We start from the raw sequence: 19,338 nt of genomic DNA, 5'->3' as shown, positions 1-19,338 counted from the left end.
GTTAATAGAACCTAGAAGTATATAAAAATATCTTAATTTATTAAGAGATAAATTTGGGGAATTTTTTTGAAGGACAGTTCAGGCAACTTTAAATATACACACACAGAATTAAGATGCCAAATTATACACATGTATTTATTTATTTATTTGTTTATTTTTAAAACCACAAAAAAATAAAAACAACCTACCATGAGCATGTGGGATTTATTCCTGGATATCAAAAGTATTTGATATTAGGACATCAATTAATACAATTTCACACTGCCCATTCAACATCTCCACTTAGATGTCTTAACAGGCATTCAGAGTTAGTGAGTTAACACTAAGCTCCTAACTCTTCCCAACTTCCAGTTGCTCAATCGTAAACCCTTGGACTCATCCTAAACTCCTTTATCATACCCCAAAACCAATCATGAAATCCTATCATCTCTGCCTTCTAAATGTATCCAGGATCTGACCACTTCATACCACCTCAACTGCAGTCACTATCTTTTCTCATATGGGTTTCTTAAATAGCCTCCAAACTGGTCTTCCTGCTTGTCCCTCCTTCCAGTTATTTGACACAGTAGTTGATGTAATCTTGTTTTACAACCTCAGTCAGACCATGCCAGTCCTCTGCTCAAAACCTTCCAATGGCTCATCTCATGAGGAATAAAAGCCAAAGTTCTTGCACTGGTACACACAAAGCCCTAAACCATCTGTCACTTCTATCCCCTCTCCGACTTCATTTCCTGCTTCTCTCCTAGCTCACGCTACCAGTTCCTCTGACTTCCTTGTTCCTTCCCCAAAATGATAGGCAAACTTCCTGATCACAGGCCCCTGCACTTGGCTCTTCTATTAGCTCCATAGTCATTCCCTCACCTCAGGTGTTTTTCTCGTGTCATCTTCCTAAAAATAACTTTTATTTAGAAACATACAAGTGACCAAAGAGTCTATCTATTCTTGACTATAACAACAATAAAAAAAAATACTGGAATAAGTTTAACTAGAAATTTTAAGCACAAAGCTTAAAGCTATTAATTATTAATATTCTACAAATTAATCCATAATCTTAAACTCAGTAGGTTTTTGGTACAGAAGAGAGAAGAGGCAAATGTAACTTAAATAAACTACAAACTGGAAGAATAAATGCCAAGGGGAAAAGTTCCCAGAAATTTTCTGATAAGCAAAGGTAGACAGGAGTGATATGCCCTACCACATTTTAAAAGTTACAGTAATTTAAAAAAACATGCTACTGGTTAAGGAACAGAAAAATTAATTAAAAAGAAAAAATAGACCAATATATATAACATGACAATTTAATGTTTAACACAGGCAATATTTCTAAATGAATTAACTAAAAAAAAGCGTCAGGGGGAGATGACTTTTCCAATAAATGAATCAGGGAAATCAAGGTCTAGGGGGTGGGAAGAAGTTGGATTCCTACTTCACATCAAAATAAATTCCAAAGGTATTAAAGATTTAAAGATAAAACAAACATGTTTAAACTGTAAAAGAAAAATTATGTGGCAATATACAGTAGTTAAAAGTATGGGCAGGGCTTCCCTGGTGGCGCAGTGGTTGAGAGTCCGCCTGCCGATGCAGGGGACGCGGGTTCGTGCCCTAGTCCGGGAGGATCCCACATGCCGCGGAGCAGCTGAGCCCGTGAGCCATGGTCACTGAGCCTGCGCGTCCGGAGCCTGTGCTCCGCAACAGGAGAGGCCACAACAGTAAGAGGCCCGCGTCACGCAAAAAAAAAAAAAAAAAAAAAAAGTGTGGGCAATAGGGCCAGGCTGTCTGGGTTTGAGCCCTAACTCTGCTGCTTACTAGCTGTATAACTTTAGACAAGTAATGGCTTCATCCATAATAACAGCTGCTTATCTGCTAAGGCTGTTTTGAGAATAAATATCACTTGGAACAGTGTCTGGTCTCAACTCTGTTATTTTTGTAGTCATACAAAGTACACTGTCTTCACTTATAATGGGGGGAGAAAAAAAAAAGACATCAACCATAAAGACCATCGATATCAAATTCTTGTTTCTTGTTAGTATGACCTCCTCAAATTTACTCATCTGTTATTAAAGGATCAATAATGCCAATTTCATGGGATTGTGGGAAATGTAATATGATTTCTCAAACTGTTAAAACACTACACAAATGCTAGCTAAATTAGTATATGTCAAGGTTCCTCAACAACAGCACCACTGACACTTTGAGCTGGATCATTTTTTTGTTGGGAGGAGATGTCCTGTACACTATAAGTAAGTAGCAGCTTCCCGGACCTTTCTACTCATGGTGCAAGTAACACCTTCCTCCCCACCTTTTGTGACAACCAAAAATGACTACATTGTCAAATGTTTCTTGGGGGTGGGCAGGTGGGTCAAAGATCATTGAGAACCATGCGGCTCAGATTATGGTTATCCCTCCTAGTAAACTTCAACGCACAGGCTCCCATTAAATATTAATGGTGAGAGAGAAGAAAGGTCTCAAGACTACTGCAGTCAAAAGAACTCAACAGCAAAAAGGAAAAAGAAAAAAAAAAAAAAAAAGAACAGCAAGCTTGAGGAGGCTTCCACTAATCAAAAATGACAATTTGAGCATAGAAAAGAATTTCAATGGCTTGAATAACTCAAATATGTTTAAGTCGATGACTTCATAATCATACACACACCCCCTCCACAAAGACTTTATTGACTGCCCTTGGAAGATGGCAGGAAATCAACTTATTGTTTGAAAATTGGTAGATAAAGTAACATGAATCATGCTTCTTTCTGCACAACCTGTACTTAAGGGTAAACCAGTAGTATAAAAGGGCATTTTTCTCTTATAGAATGCTCATATTTATCCTTTAGCCATAAACTAGAAAACCGGACAACACACAGTTTAAGACAGAAACAAATGAGGTAGCCTGTGACTGCCTTGGCTTTCTGCCTGGAGGCACACTGCAGACTGCACAGCAGGTGAGGGATTCTAAGCAGAGCGTGATGGTTTCATTGAGTTGAGGAAATACACTCCCAGAGACTGAAGTACAGAGGCTCAGGTGACTGGTAATTATGAGGCAGAATTCTTGAGAAGACGAAGCCATACAGAAAGAGCTCCAGAAATCTTCATGAGATTTCCTTGAGTGTTTGCTGAATACTAAGAAGCCCACGTACAGGGTGAAACTCCATCAGGTCAGGCAAAGAACAACGAAGGAGCTGTGAACTGAACAGTCCCCGAGCTCACACAAGCAGGGAGACTTCTCCATTGCGACCAGCCAAGTGGCACAGAGCATTCAAAAAAGACCCCAGAAGATCCTGATTTACTAGTGGAGTTAAAGTAGGCTACTCTACACTCTCCCTAGTAAAGGAAAAACTGAACCTCAAGTAACTTACCTGCCAACAAAACAAAGCCTCTTTAAAGGAAGAAAATACAATCCCTATACTTCAACCACGTAAAATTAAACGCCCAACATCCAAAAAAAACATTGTTAGATGTGCCAAGAGGCGAGAAAGTTATACAACAGGGATATAATCAGAAAAATGTAAGCCACTGGATAAATAACTGGAATAACCCAGTTTTCTCAACAAATAAATTGCAAGGAAAAGGGGTATGATGGATAGTTTATAGCAAACCAACACTCTTATTGAGAACTAGAAAGTCCAGATTAAAAAAAAAAAAGCAAACTCAACTTTAAGATACAAGAGAAATGCTAAAGCAGTGACACTATCAAGGAGTCAAGATTTCAGAGAGCGTGTAGGACCATGAAGTGTGGAGCTGCTTCTTCCTGTGGACAATGGGTGATTCTGAGTGATGCTTAGAATTTGGTGCCTTGGTAGAGGGCCACTTCTGGGGACAGAGAAATGAGCAGAGATTCTGATGCTTTTGTAGGTCTGAAGGGACAACTTTAGAGACCTGAAGAGCCAAATTCCCAGTGAAAAGGAAGGACAGGAAACTAAGAATGACACATGTCAGATACTCCTGCTCCCAAGGCATTTGGAGAATTCTGAAGCTGTGATGGGCAGGAGGCTAAGAAGCTAAGCAGAAAGCCTCTGGAAAGTAGAGAGATTCTGGCAGGTTCACTTTGATGAGGAGACTACAATTAGAGTCCAGGATACATGAGGGGGAAGGGCACTGGTCATTGAATCAGGCTCTCATCTGGAAATGGGAGTAAGAAACAAGGCTATGCCCTAAGAATGGACCAGAGAGAAACAAAGCCTTATCAAAACTGTGACCCAGGGGAAGGGTAAGATGGGACGAAGTGAGAGAGTGGCATGGACATATATACACTACCAAACGTAAAACAGATAGCTAGTGGGAAGCTGCCGCATACCACAGGGAGATCAGCTCGGTGCTCTGTGACCACCTAGAGGGGTGGGATAGGGAGGGTGAAAGGGAAATGCAAGAGGGAGGAGATATGGGGATACATGTATAGCTGATTCACTTTGTTATAAAGCAGAAACTAACACATCATTGTAAAGCAATTATACTCCAATAAACAATACAAACAAAAAAAACTATAACCTAGCTGCAACTCAGCTCAGTGCCTAACTGCAGTCACGTTTTCAGCTCCCATTCTATATGCCTAGCAGGGGAAGGTGAATCTGTTCCAGAGAAAGAGAGCATCAGAGCTGCGAAAATCTTTTAAATATCCAACATTGACTCAAAACGAATTTGGCATCGTTATTAGACACACCAGAAGTGTGGATAAGAGAACCGGTAGATAGATTAATTGAGGAACAGAGGAAAAAAATAACAGGGAAATACAGAACAGAATGTACATGGCCGGTGATCAAATCCAACATACTTGTAATCAGAGGTCCATAAGGAGAGGAGAAGACAGAGAATATGGCAAGGGCAATGTTTGAAGAAATAATGGTTCAGTTTGTGCTAAAAATGATTAAAGACACTAATCCACAGACTTAAGAAACTGCAAAACCCAAGCTAAATGAAAACACAAAGAAAACAACATCCAAGCACACCATAAACCTGTTTAAATTGCAAGGGAAAAAATAAAGGGGAAGCCTATAAAATCAGACTTAAAAGACTTACTGGAATGTATAGACTTTATCTGTATCTTGATTCAAACAAACTTTAAAAATCATTTATGGAGTCTGGGTAATCTGAACAGAGGAGTCTCTGGTAACTGTAGGAATCACTGTTAAAGTCAAAAGCATTACCAGTGGCAAAAATCACAGACAATACTGAAGATGGTACTACCTGATTCAACCTTAAAATAGCCTAAACCTGCAATATGCAGAACTGTTAACAACAGTAGATTCTTTGACTTCGGTAAGTATTTCTTGGAAAGTAGACCCCTAAGGAACTTGTCTAAGATGATTATGAAAAAGGTAGAGATTCTGAAATTTGTGCCAAAACACTCATGGCTCACTTGGTATATAATAGTAGAAAATGAACTGTGGAATGGTTAAGCAAACCATGGCATCACTTCTTATGTGGCATCTAAAATGCCAAGTACACTGATATTAAGTATGTATATGCAACATAAAAATCAAGTGTATGTGCACAGCAATTAAAAAATCAATGCAAATACATAAGATAATGAAAGAAAATGTACAATCATTTGACTGACTTTGTTTTTGTTTTTACTTGTTTTATTTCATTATTATTTTTTTTTTTTGGCTGCACCGTGCAGCATGCAGGATCTTAATTCCCTGACCAGGGATTGAACCCATGCCCCCTGCACTGGGAGCACAGAGTCTTAATCACTGGACCGCCAGGGAAGTCGCTGACTGACCTTTTATTAGTTTATTTCCCTATAAACTTATTCAGACTATGTTTGAAAACAAAATGGGATCAGTAAATCAATGTTGCAAATAAAGTTTCTGTATTTTATATTTACTTTGGCATACTTAAAAACATCTTCTTCATCTACTCATAATTTTAGAATGAGATTTTAAGAAATGGAAAACATTGATGGTTAAAGCTTTCATTTTAAAATTTAAATTTCAGTATTGCCAAGTGTCCAAACATCACCTACAAAGAGATTACAGAGCAGGAAGCAGATGTTCTGAAATGCTTCTCTTGGAATCATAGTAATTCATGAGCATTCTTAATCAGTATTACTTTACCAAGGTTTCCTTGTCAAATAAGTTGGGGAAACAAAAGATTTTCTTTTAAACAAAAGGCTTCTAAGTCTTTAACGTCTTTTATGAATCTCTGAGTGGAGCATATATGGCATGAAGTGCTCTCCAAATTGATTCACGCATCACATTACACTGGTGGCAGATACTGCAAATTATTTAAGAGCTCATCACTACTTTGAAATCATGACAGTTACTATACCTGCTGCTAAATCCTGTTATTTAGTTCATTAATAAAGCAATTAATATACCACAAGTTTATATTTTAACAACTGTTTCAACATACTTAGTTTCCCCTATAATCCAATGTCTTTTACGCATTAAAAAAGTGTGGGATTTCCCTGGTGGTTAAGAATCCGCCTGCCAACACAGGTGACACAGGTTTGTTCCCTGGTCCAGGAAGACCCCACATGCTGTGGAGCAACTAAGCCCGTGAGCCACAACTACTGAGCCTGCGCCCTAGAGCCCGCGAGCCACAACTACTGAGCCCGTGTGCCACAATTACTGAAGCCCGCGCACCTAGAGCCCGTGCTCCGCAACAAGAAGCTGCCGCAATGAGAAGCCCACACACTGCAACAAAGAGTAGCCCCTGCTCGCTGCAACTAGAGAAAGCTCACGTGCAACAATGAGGACCCAATGCAGCCAAAAATTAAAAAAAAAAAAAAACACTATTCTGAGGAGTCCACAGACATGATCACTCTGCCAAAGGCCTGAATCAGGAGGAAGAAACTGCAAGATGTGGGCTTCCCTGGTGGTGCAGGGTTTGGGAATCTGCCTGCCAATGCAGGAGACATGGGTTTGAGCCCTGGTCCGGGAAGATCACAAATGCCGTGGACCAACTAAGCCCATGCACCACAACTACTGAAGCCTACACAGCTGGAGCCCGTGCTCCACAACAAGAGAAGCCACCACAATGAAAAGCGTGCACACCGCAACGAAGAGTAGCCCCCGCTCACAGCAACTAGAGAAAGCCCGTGCGCAGCAACAAAGACCCAACACAGCCATTAATTAATTAATTTTAAAAAAGAAATTGCAAGATGCAAGAATCAGAAAAAGAATGCAAAGCCAAGGCTGGTCTTGGTCAACCACCCAGCGAAGTGGCAAGGAAGTTTAACACCTACTCCAGGACTTTTGTGGAAAAAGCCAACAGGGAGAAAGTGAAAGCCCCCTCCTGATCCATGTTCATGTAAGAGGTCCAAATTCATACTACCTGTTTATGTGCAGGGATCTTAAGCTAAGAATCTGCCATTCCAAATTCACCCAGATTCCTGAAGTCTCTTCAGAAGCTAATGGAAAACTGTGCTTTAAGGACACTTTCACAGTCCAGGGATCACAAGACTCCTAAAGAAAGCATGCCTCCCTCACCCTGGACCCAGATAAGCTCACCATTAAAGGTACTGTAAATCATAAAAGAACACAGACTGTTATGAGGCAGTCAGTACATGCAAAAATGGGAAGAAGTGGCCCTGGGCAAGCTAGAAATAGAACAATTAGAAAACAACTTTAAAATAAGTATATTAAAATTTTTCATAGTGATAATGGCAGGAATATATGTTATGAAATAGGAACAGGATGAAAAAAAGAGGATGTTTCTAAAAGTAACAAATTCTGAAAAAAAAAGTACACATTGAAATAAAAAACCCAATTGACAGGTTTACCAATAATCTAAACACAGCTGGAGAAAAAACTGATAAAGAGGAGGAACAGTCAGAGAAGAGACTACATGAAATAAAGCATAGGAAGAGATATGAAATTGCAAAGTATAAAAAGAAAGGAAGCAATATGGAGGAGAGAATGAGATCAACAACAATCGACAGACATTCTATATTTAAAAAGAGAATAAAAAGGAAAAATTGGAAGAAATAATGACTAGAAAATTTTCAAAACTCAAGACGAACAAGAACTCTCAGAATGAGGGTGCACACCAAGACCTAGTGGCTAAAAACTAATTCATACATCTAACTATGTCCCTTGATATTGTGAAACATAAAAACAAAACCAGAAGTAAGGGGTTGGGGTAAAAATTAAGTTACCAGAGAGAAGATACAGATAATCTATAAAGAAATGACACTTAAACTGACATCAGAATTTCCAACAACAATAAATACTGGAAGGCAATGAAATTATCTTCAAAGTGCTAAATATAAATTTACATGCAGCTAAGTCATCATGCAAGAACAAAGGCAATATATAAGTGTGTGTGTGTTCACAAATACACATATATGCACACTTCACACGTGAATGTAATTCTGTATGCTTTTAATTTATGAGGACTTTACAACTTATACCATTGTTAGAAGGCTACTAAATGTACTCAGCAAGCAGTGAGTGGGACGCAAGAAGCAACACTGAACAGGAATGGCAAAGTACTGGAAAATGTAAATGAGCATAAACCTAAAAATGGCTAATTTGGGAGGGATTTAAAAACAAGGTAACTAAAATAATAAAAATAAATTATAGATAACGGGTAGGAAAGACTGGAGTTTTACTTTTTAACTTATGTTTACAATTTTATTTATTTATGGCTTGCTAGGTCTTCATTGCTGCACGTGAGCTTTCTCTAGTTGCAGAGAGCAGGGGCTACTCTTCAGTGTGGTACGTGGGCTTCTCATTGCGGTGGCTCCTCTTGTCGCAGAGCACAGGCTCCAGGCGCATTGGCTCAGTAGCTGCAGTGCACAGGTTCTAGGGCGTGTGGGCTTCAGTAGTCGTAGTGCACAGGCTCTCGAGAGCAGGCTCAGCAGTTGTGGTGAACGGGCTTAGCTGTTCCGCAGTATGTGGGATCTTCCTGGACCAGGGATCGAATCCATGTCCCCTACACTGGCAGGTAGATTCTTAACCACTTTGTCACCAAGGAAGTCCCAAGGCTGGAGTTTTATAAAGAGGCATTCTAAAATCCTACTGTTCCCAAAGCAGACAGAGATGAGAAGAACTTTCAACTAACCCAACAGACAGCAGAAAGGCATAAAAACAAGGCAAAGAAAAGGCAAGGATTAAAAAAAAATTAAGAGAAATTACTGATTCCAAACATGATAGTAATCAGAGTTAATATAAATGGATTTAAATCACCTCTTTAAAACACATCAAAACAAACTGACACAGAAAAACTGAAAACAAAGAGATGGAAAAGGATGTATCTAGCAAGTACTTACCAAAGAAACCCATTTAAAGTAAAATTAATAGAGATCAAAAGGGAAACAACATAATGATGAAAGGAATGAAGATGAAGAAGAAATAATAATCATTAACTACGATGTACCTAAGCAGTCGCCCTGGAACTATATGAACATATATGAATTAAAAAAAAAAAAAAAAAAAAAAAAAAAAGAAAAGAAATGGGGGTGAGGTTGGGGAAATGAGAGAGGTAGTTTAACGGTATAAATTGACTACTAGTAGACAAGTCCTCGAGATCTAATACAGAGTACAGTGGTTATAGACAATGCCACTGTATTATGAACAACAAATGTGCTATGAGACTAAATCTTAATTATTCTCACCACGAAAAAGAAACGGTAAGTATGTGAAGATAGAGGTGTTACCTAAGGCTGCAATGGCAATCAAACTGTAACTTAAACTTACACAATGCACATATCAAACATATTCCAAAAAAAAAAAAAAATAGGAAGCAGACCAAAGGATATAGAAGATATGAACACAATAAGCCCAAGATGTGAGTTAAATTTAGAACCCTGAAGTCAACAAACAGGATATGGATACACTCACACCCACACAAATACTGTCTTTTTAGGAAATGTGGATTATTTACAAATGCTGAACTAAAATTTTGTACATCAACATGGAGATCTTGAAAACACAACAGTAAATTAAAACACACATACACCTCCCAAAAACACACACCAAAAAACCAAACCCAAGTTGCAGAATACATACAACAATAGCATTTATATAAACTTTAAATAAACAATACTGCATTTTGTGCTCTTGCACACATATATGTGTAGTAAAGATCTCAGAACCTGAACTAGGAGTATACACAAATTCATAATAGTGGTTAGCTCTGGTGAAGAAAGCACGTAAAGGAGATGGAAGAAAATAAAAGGAGCACTAGTTATCTATAATTTTCTTTTAATATTAAAAAAACACATGAAGTAAAAATAATGTTGAATATTAACATTTAGGTTGGTACATACATCGATTTTTGTTACATCATCCTTTATACTTCACAGAATTAAAAAAATCAGGGGAGGAGACAGGTATACCTATAATTTTTTCTATATACAGAGAACTTAAGTTCTTCACACAATACATTCAATGGTATAGAAGAGCCCCAGAAAACTGGCAGTGGGAGTAAAAGAAAGTCCAACTATTTCAGAGAAAAGGTGTATTAACTCTGAAAGTTGCTGAAACCCAGGAACTGAATTGGGAACAGCACCTATCAATCTGTCTTCTAGATTTAGAAGTGAGAAAAGGGTTCAACCATCATATGAGCAGCAGAGAGAAGGACCAACAACTAGTGTACTGAGAATAGTGTCCCCTCCCCAGATCCTACCTCAAAATTCATGCCTACCCAGAACCACCGAATGTGACTGTAGTTGTAAATAGGGTCTTTGCAGATGCAATTAGTTTAATATGAAGTACTACTGGATTAGGGTAAGCCTTGAATCCAATGACTGGTGTCCTTGTAAGACCATGTGAAAACACAGACACACAGGGAAGGTGATCGTGTGAAGATGGAGGCAGAAATAGGAATTATGCTACTACAAGCCAAGGACTACTAAGGTTGCTTGCAGAAAGTGGCAAGGAAGGATTCTTCCCTAGAGCCTTCCGAGGCCAGCAAGGGCTGACAAACTTGATTTCAATGTCAGACTTCTAGCCTCCAGAACTTTGACAGGAAACTAATTCAGTCAGCTACTAAGTTTTTCCTAGTGATAAATACAAAGTGTAGATAGATCAACTTAGTTTTTAAGAATGACAAAAGGAAAAAACAAACAAAACCCTCAGCATGGGAACTAAAGTAGAACACTGTAGAACAAAGGAAAAGAAAGCAAATCTGAGAAATTAAGAAAAAACATATTTTTGGAAAACTATCTATAAAACAAGTTCAATAAAACAATTAATGAAAACTTTTGGCATCCCTAGAGATAACATAGCCTCTACTATGAAGTAACAGAGTAAAGTGAAAGGACAAGATGACATAAAAAGTAAATATAAAATCTAAAAAGAAAATATTAACCCAAGGTAGCACAATTAAAACCTACACAAGGGCTTCCCTGGTGGCGCAGTGGTTGAGAGTCCGCCTGCCGATGCAGGGGACATGGGTTCGTGCCCCGGTCCAGGAAGATCCCACATGCTATGGAGCAGCTGGGCCCGTGAGCCATGGCTGCTGAGCCTGCGTGTCCGGAGCCTGTGCTCCGCAATGGGAGAGGCCCGCTTACCGCAAAACAAACAAACAAACAAACAAAAAAAACTACACAAAAGGAACTATAGGTTAGAACTGATGATATAGAACATCAAAACAGGATGTGGACAACAAACTTAGCTGTTTTATTCCTTTGCACTATGGGAGAACCAAAGGGATAAAAACAGTGAGAGAAAAGTTAACAGCTAGCTCACATCTGAATAGTTATTATGTGTATTCAAAATGTGCCCGTCACTTCCTGTATCTAATTTAATGATCACAACAATGCTGTGGAGCAGGTAGTAACAGCTAGATAAAAAGGACAGGAAACAATAACACACAGATAATTAGTATACTTAAAAACAGGCAACTACAAACTTTAAGGGAATCAAAAACCAAAGCTACTATTGAAGAAAACTTGACAGTGCTACATAAAATACTCTGAAGCACTGTCCCGTGCAGTTTTGCAATGGTAAAAAAGTTCTGTATTAGTGCAACTAAATATGGTAGCCACTAGCCATATGACTACTCAACCCTTGAAATGTGGCTGGTATGAGTGAGGTACTGAACTTTTTATCCTAATTTTAAATAGGTATGTGTGGATAGTGGCTACCATCCTGGACAGCACAGAGTAGAACCATTTACCAATATAAAGGAAAGAAACATAGACTGGCCAAAACAAAACAGAATAAACAACTGCTCTCCTCCCCCAACCAAAAGACAGTGGAACAGAGTTTTAAGGGACAGAGGTTATGATCTAAGAACTTGAAACACAAACTGTTGCTCAAATCACTGAAAAACCACAAATGCAAATTAAAAACTCAATGAACGGGCAAATGAAGATATAAAAAGGACTGTCAACAAACAATGAAATGTTATAACCAAAATAAGCCTTTAAGTCTACTTTCAAAACTGAATATAAAATTAAAAACTATTCTCTATTTAATAAAATCCCCATTAAAATAAGACTTTTAGGAGATTTAAAAAAAAAAACCCAAACCCTGAATCTTTTATGCTGTTTCAAAAAGCATACAGAAAACAAAATGTTAAAACTAAATGGATGAGAAATCACATACACTAAATATTAATATCAAGAAAAGTAGAACTGTAAGGCAAGAACAACTACTGGAGACAGGAGGCACAGTCTCACAAAGAAGATATAAATATATAAAACTGTACTACACACCAATGAAAGTTTTTTTTTTAAATCAACACAATAGACCACAAATATAAGCAGAAACTATAAGAACATCACTTTGATCAAAATGCTATAAAAATCAGTAATTAATAACAAAGGCTTAAAAAGAAAAACTGTTTAGAATCTAAAAACTCAATTCTTAACTCTTGGGAAAAGAACTTAAAAACTCAAAAGCAACTTACAAATAGCAAAAAAAAACCCTACTTCCTTCACACAACAAAGGCTATGGAATGCTATCCAAAAATACACTCAGAAGAAAATTCAAGAAGTTAAATGCTTCTGTTATTATGTAACAAAGAACAGAAAATAAATTAACCGAGCATTTGAATAAAGGCAGAGAGGGGGGAAAAACAAGACCACAGGAGGAGTTAACAGCAAAGAACTGATCTTTGAAATGACCAATAAAATAGAAAAACTGCTGACAAGGTTGATCAAGAAAGAAAAGACAAATATAATGAAGACTGAGAAATGGATATTAACTCCTGATACAGGGATTTAAAAAGACGCTTATTAAAATTCTGTACGAGTAAATTTGAAAATATGTAACTGATGGAAAATTTTCTACAGAACAGATGCTAATCTCAGATGCTTTTACCTTGAGTTCTAACGAATTTTAAACAAATTGATCCTTCCTTTAAACGTTTCCAGAGCACGGCAAATGATACTCTAAGTGTCCCAATTCATTTTCAGTTGTCCTACATCAAAATTAGTAGTGACCTTCTAAAAGTATTGCCATTCAAACCAGAAATGAGATGTCTCACTACGACCAATTATTTCTTAACACTGTTCTGAAAGTGAATCCAGACAAGGAAAAGGAGTAAGTATATAAAGAGGTGTCAAACTGCTTGCTGATGACAGAAAGCCAACCTAGAAAATTAAAAACAACCAACCAAAACAATGTTAAGAGTTCAGAAAAGTGTTCAATTACAAAATAAATACCCAGAAACCAACTCATAAAATAACACTAACAAAAAAGATCTCATTCACATGACCAAAATATCAAGAATGTAGATAACATGTATGAAGAGGTAAAATACTGGGATAAAAGAGGAATTCTGTGTTCCCTTAATACTGTAATGGCATTAATTCTCTCTGAAGGAATCCCCATTAAAAACCCAATGCAGCAGAAGCAAGAAGAACTACAATCCTGCAGCCTGTGGAACAAAAACCACTTTCACAGAAAGGCAGACAAGATGAAAAGGCAGAGGGCTACGTACCAGATGAAGGAACAAGATAAAACCCGCAGAAAAACAACTAAATGAAGTGGAGATAGGCAACCTTCCAGAAAAAGAATTCAGAAGATGCAAGAAACGTTTAACAAAAACTTAGAAGAATTAAAGAACAAATAAACAATAACTGAACAATACAATAACTGAATTGAAAAATTAACACAAGCTTTAAATGACACAACAGACCAGATAGATTTAATTGATATTTATAGGACATTCCATCCAAAAACAGCAGATTACTCTTTCTTCTCAAGTGCGCATGGAATATCCTCCAGGAGAGGTCACATCTTGGGTCACAAATAAAGTCTCATTAAATTTAAGAAAACTCAAATCATATCAAGCATCCTTTCTGACCACAACGCTATGAGATTAGAAATCAATTACAGGGAAAAAAAAGTAAAATACACAAACTCCAGGTCATGGAAGCAACCTACATGCCCATCGACAGATGAATGGATAAAGAAGATGTGGTACATATATACAATGGAATATTACTCAGCCATAAAAAGGAATGAAATTGGGTCATTTGTAGAGACGTGGATGGATTTAGAGATTGTCGTACAGAGTGAAGTTAGAAAGAGAAAAACAAATATAGTATATTAACACATATATGTGGAACCTAGAAAAATGGTACAGATGAACTGGTTTGCAGGGCAGAAACTGAGACACAGATGTAGAGAACAAACGTATGGACACCAAGGGGGAAAGCAGTGGGGGGGTGGTGGTGGTGGTGGTGGTGTGATGAATTGGGATATTCGGATTGACATGTATACACTGATATGTATAAAATGGATGACTAATAAGAATCTGCTGTATGAAAAAATAAATAAAATTCAAAAACAAAACAAGGCTTTGAATACATTTCAGGGAAGAGAAAAGCACCAAAATAGGAAATATTCAACTCTGTCTAACTATTTGAAATGGTAATTATTTCACCTTCTAATTATGAAAATAAAGCACTATTTTAAAAAATTAACTTTGAGGGTAAAAAAAAAAAAAAAAAAAAAAAAAATTAACTTTGAAATCTTAGTATATGTTGTGGTAATCAGAATGCAATGCAATGTGTTACTTTTATTGGCTCACAGACACTGCAACATCTGATAGAGAATTTGCCAAGAACAAAAATTAACTGAAATCCACCATAATTTAAAGACATTCCAAAAATCTTAGTGCAAAATCCAAGCCACATTTGTTTAATAAAAAAACAAAGAAACAAGCAAAAAAACCCAAAAAAGCAATTCAGTGGTTATGGAGGAAGTCCACTCTGAAAGTAAGGCTCTATCATCATTATCTGTTAATCACAGAATATTAAAGTATTTTTAAAAATTCGTTTGGCTTGAAGACAGTTTGTAAATAAAATATTAGGACTTCTATTTACTTTATCTCAGCCTTTCAAAATTTATTTTGTATGTGTTTTATAATGCACATATAAAACACTCCCATAAAAGTTTAGAGGCTATTGTCCTAAGCACTGGGTGATTTCTGAGTACTCTGCCACTAGAAAGTAAGCTCCATGAGGGCAAGGACTTTTGTTCACCAATGAAACCCAGGTGTACTGGAACACCGTGGGGACCCAAAACTGCTAAATAAATTTGCTTGGCAAATCCATCACCTCAAAATGGTAGAGGGCAAGGTACTTGCTCAACAGCAAATATCACTGAGCAAGGATCCACTGAAGACACAGTGAGCAACTAAGACAGAGAGAATGGCCTTTGTCTCCAACTTTGGCAGAACTCCAGCATTACTGCTATCATCAGCAAATGGTTTTTTTCCCAAACTAAACTTATTTATTTGTCTTATTTTCCATGCAGTTTACTTCTGCATGTCAGAATGATTGTTTTAGACACTGGCAATGGAACCAAAGGGTCTTTAGTATGCTTTGTATGTCTCCCCCTTGTTGTAAACATTTATATGTACTACCTTCAAAAGTGTATCAGTTTTGGGGCATGAACAAGAAGAAACTACTGTCAACTGCAACAAAGAAGCCTTGCTACTTCACAGATATAAAGAAAAGAATCCAGGAAGCCAATCTATACTTCAGAAAAATTTTATCACACCCTTAGATGTCATGACACCATGGCTAGCAACTGCTGAAACAGAGAAAGGACACTATTTCCCCATGAGGCGATGTTGTTGGTAGGTTTTTGTTAAAAGCATCAAGGGCATGGCCAAAATCTACTTTCTTATACTTAACAGTAATATACTGTTTTCTTTGCTTTCCCAATATCAACTCTTCAAAGCTGTTCAGAAAATAATTTAGATTTATATGACTATTAATAAAAATTTGATTCAAATGTCAATATGAGAAACCCACCAAATTCTTTTCTGGTATTTTGGTAATTCAGGCAATCTGAGGAACAGACAAGAGAAAAATGGTACAGCCTAATAGTTAATTTTCACTAATAATACTTTCCTTTAAAAAAAAAAGATCATGGCAAGGGACTTCCCTGGTGGCACAGTGGTTAAGAATCCACCTGCCAACGCAGGGAACATGGGTTCAAGCCCTGGTCTGGGAAGATCCCACATGCCGCAGAGCAACTAAGCCTGTGAGCCACAACTAGTGAGCCTGTGCTCTAGAGCCCACGAGCCACAACTACTGAAGCCTACGCGCCTAGAGCCCATGCTCCACAACAATAGAAGCCACCGCAATGAGAAGCCCGCGCACCCCAACAAAGAGTAGCCCCTGCTCTCTGCAACTAGAGAAAGCCTGTGCACAGCAACGAAGACCCAACACAGCCATAAATGAATGATCATGGCAAAATTATATAGTCCAAATGCATACTATAACAAAAAAAGCCAAGCAGTGAAAAGCTACTGTCCAAATATTAATGCTTCCAACAATTATCTCCTCTCCCTTGTCCTCAGTTTTCTCACCAGCAAATATACTGTAATAGCATTATCTTAAGAAACATTCTCTTTCAGTCAAACAGGTTATTTCTCTGTTCTCCTTTACAGAAATACTCTTTGAAAGTGTTATCTATGATGGTTCCCTCAATTCCTTCCGTTCCATTCTCTCCTGAACCTGATCCAATCAGAATTTCACTCTTCTACCTCTAACAAAACTGCTTACAATGGTCTCAAGCAACCCAGGCCCCACAAAATCCTATGGTCAATTCTTAGTCTTCACCTAACTTGACCCATCTGCAGCATCTAACAGAGATGATCATTCCCTCCTTTCTGAAACATTTTCTTCACTTGCCTTCCACATACCACTCTCTCTTGGTTTTCCTTCTGCTTCATTGGTCACTCCTTCCCAGTTTCTTATCTTTCACATCTCCAAAGACTTGGAATAAAAAAATGTATCAAGGCTGAATTCCAACTGAGTTCCCCACCATTCCCTATGCCCTTCCTCTGCTGCATTTTTCTCCCCAGAACTTAACACTACAGAACATACCACACACTTCATTTTTTTTTTTTTTTTTTTTTTTTTGGCGATACGCGGGCCTCTCACTGCTGTGGCCTCTCCCGTTGCGGAGCACAGGCTCCGGACGCGCAGGCTCAGAGGCCATGGCTCACGGGCCCAGCCACTCCGCGGCATGTGGGATCTTCCCGGACCGGGGCACGACCCCGTGTCCCCTGCATCAGCAGGCGGACTCTCAACCACTGCGCCACCAGGGAAGCCCCTATATACTTCATTTTATTGCTTTATTTTCTGTCTCTACCCATTAGATTATTTCATGAGGGTAAGAATTTTTGTCTGTTTTGTTTAGTGTTGTATTCTCAGTGCATAGAACAGATCTAGCTTATTGCAGGAACTCAAAAAAAGATCTGTTGAATGAGTGAATGAATTAATAAAAAGTGTAAACAGCAAGGGTCATCTTGTACTAGTAACTTAGCAGCCAGATACCCCAATAAGCAAATTATATACATTTCAGTTAATCCTGAAACAACCCTATGAGATCTCTGAGGCAGTGTGGGGTGGGGTGGGGTGGGGTGGGGTGTTAACATGCCCCAAACACAAACTACTAAGTGGCAGTGCCATGATTCAAACCCAAGTCTCTCCTCTTCAAAGTTAATGCTCTTAATCACTGCATGGTATTATTTTCACTGGAGTACTATTTCGTTGGTTTTGAACTAAATCCAACCCTGCTATTTGAAGAGTCAGCAATCAAGTTTCCTATAGTTATAAAATAATCTCCATTTTGTCTGTGAAGACAAACATTCGTTTAGTATCATCAACTTAGAAATTTTAATGGAGATTCTTATTTAAAAGGAAAGCATTCCACATTGCCATTTTCAGCGATAACAGTATAAGTGAGAAGACACACTGCTCTCCTTCAAAGTGTTGACGGCAGAACTTCCAACTTCCTCTCTCCCATTTCTATTAAAATCTCAAGCCAATGGTTTCCAAACCTGGCTGAAGAGTCACCTAGGAGCTTTTTGTTTTCTGAAAACAAGATTCCCAGGCCCAACTCCAGAGCAACGAAACCAGAATCTCTAGGAAACAGGGCTCAGGAACCTAGTATTTTTTAAAGCTCTGCAGGAAGCCTTGGTGGTTAGCCAAGTTTGGAAAACACTGGTTAAAAGAACCAAAGCTGGCAAGAAACTAGCACCTCTATCTGAGCATCTGGCTCACTGTTTAACAGTGACCAAGTCTCACCGGTACTGACCTTCTTGGAAAGAGGCACGATGCTGTTGGGTCGAACAAGCCTCCGTTTCTTACAGCTCAGCACAGGACGTGTTCGGGCTGCCACACAGGTGCCATCAGTTGATGAAGAAACTAGATTCAGTCTTTGCTTTTTATGCAATTGTTCCTCAGCATCAGAGTTGTCACCTGGTATGTGGTCTGCCAAGACAGGCTGAAGACTACACAAGGGGAAGGAAGAATATTCACTTCTCATAAGACATAAGGAAACAAAGCCTTTAATACTTGTTCAACCACCTCTACTTGCAAATGTTCACAGGCACAAACGTGTTCTAGAGCACACAGAGGTCACCTCTTGATGCTGATGTCTGTTAATCTAAGTGGCTATGCAGTATCTGTGCTTATTTTTAAGGTGCTCTTGGTGGATGTTACTCTACCATGTCTGAAAAATGCAAAAGTCAATAAGTGAACTCAGGTTCTAGTGATTAAGTTCTCTTCTACAACAAAAACATGAATTCTTAAAAGTCTAGAAAATTGCAACTGGTAAGAATATTTTTAACATATGTTGAGAATCAGTTCTCCTATGAAACTTGCCTATTAGGGATGTGTACTCATTGTCCACTTGCAGAAGGATTCCTCGATCTTTTATAAATACAGATTTACAGCCTTCAGGGATCTAATCTGTTCTACTGCAGAGGATTTTATGTAAATATTTCTGAGGAATTCTACCAAGACAGGACCAATCACAACGATTCATAGTAACTTTAGGACTTTAATTTTTCTCCATGCTGAGTCGATTTTAGGCTGCAGTAAGTAACAGGAAAATACATTAGGAGGCTACTTAAAATATACTTGCTACAGTAGGAGGCATGCACAATATTATGAAGTGATAAGGTTTCTGCTTCTTT

General features: G+C 38.1%; 1 protein-coding gene across 4 annotated transcripts in view; it reads right to left on the bottom strand.

The window, feature by feature from the left end:
• The window catches only part of KANSL1 (KAT8 regulatory NSL complex subunit 1), a 165,173-nt gene that overhangs the window by 21,437 nt on the left and 124,398 nt on the right, over positions 1 to 19,338 (bottom strand). For all 4 annotated transcript variants that reach the window (XM_024760517.1, XM_024760516.1, XM_024760515.1 and 1 more), the window contains one exon: positions 18,456 to 18,651. In XM_024760517.1, the coding sequence (XP_024616285.1) occupies positions 18,456 to 18,651 (196 nt within the window). The remainder of the gene's footprint in view (positions 1 to 18,455; positions 18,652 to 19,338) is intronic.

Source organism: Neophocaena asiaeorientalis, unplaced genomic scaffold (assembly GCF_003031525.2).
Source record: "Neophocaena asiaeorientalis asiaeorientalis breed wild unplaced genomic scaffold, Neophocaena_asiaeorientalis_V1.1 scaffold30, whole genome shotgun sequence".
NCBI classification, from domain to species: domain Eukaryota; kingdom Metazoa; phylum Chordata; class Mammalia; order Artiodactyla; family Phocoenidae; genus Neophocaena; species Neophocaena asiaeorientalis.
This window is presented reverse-complemented; position numbering and strand designations above follow the sequence as displayed.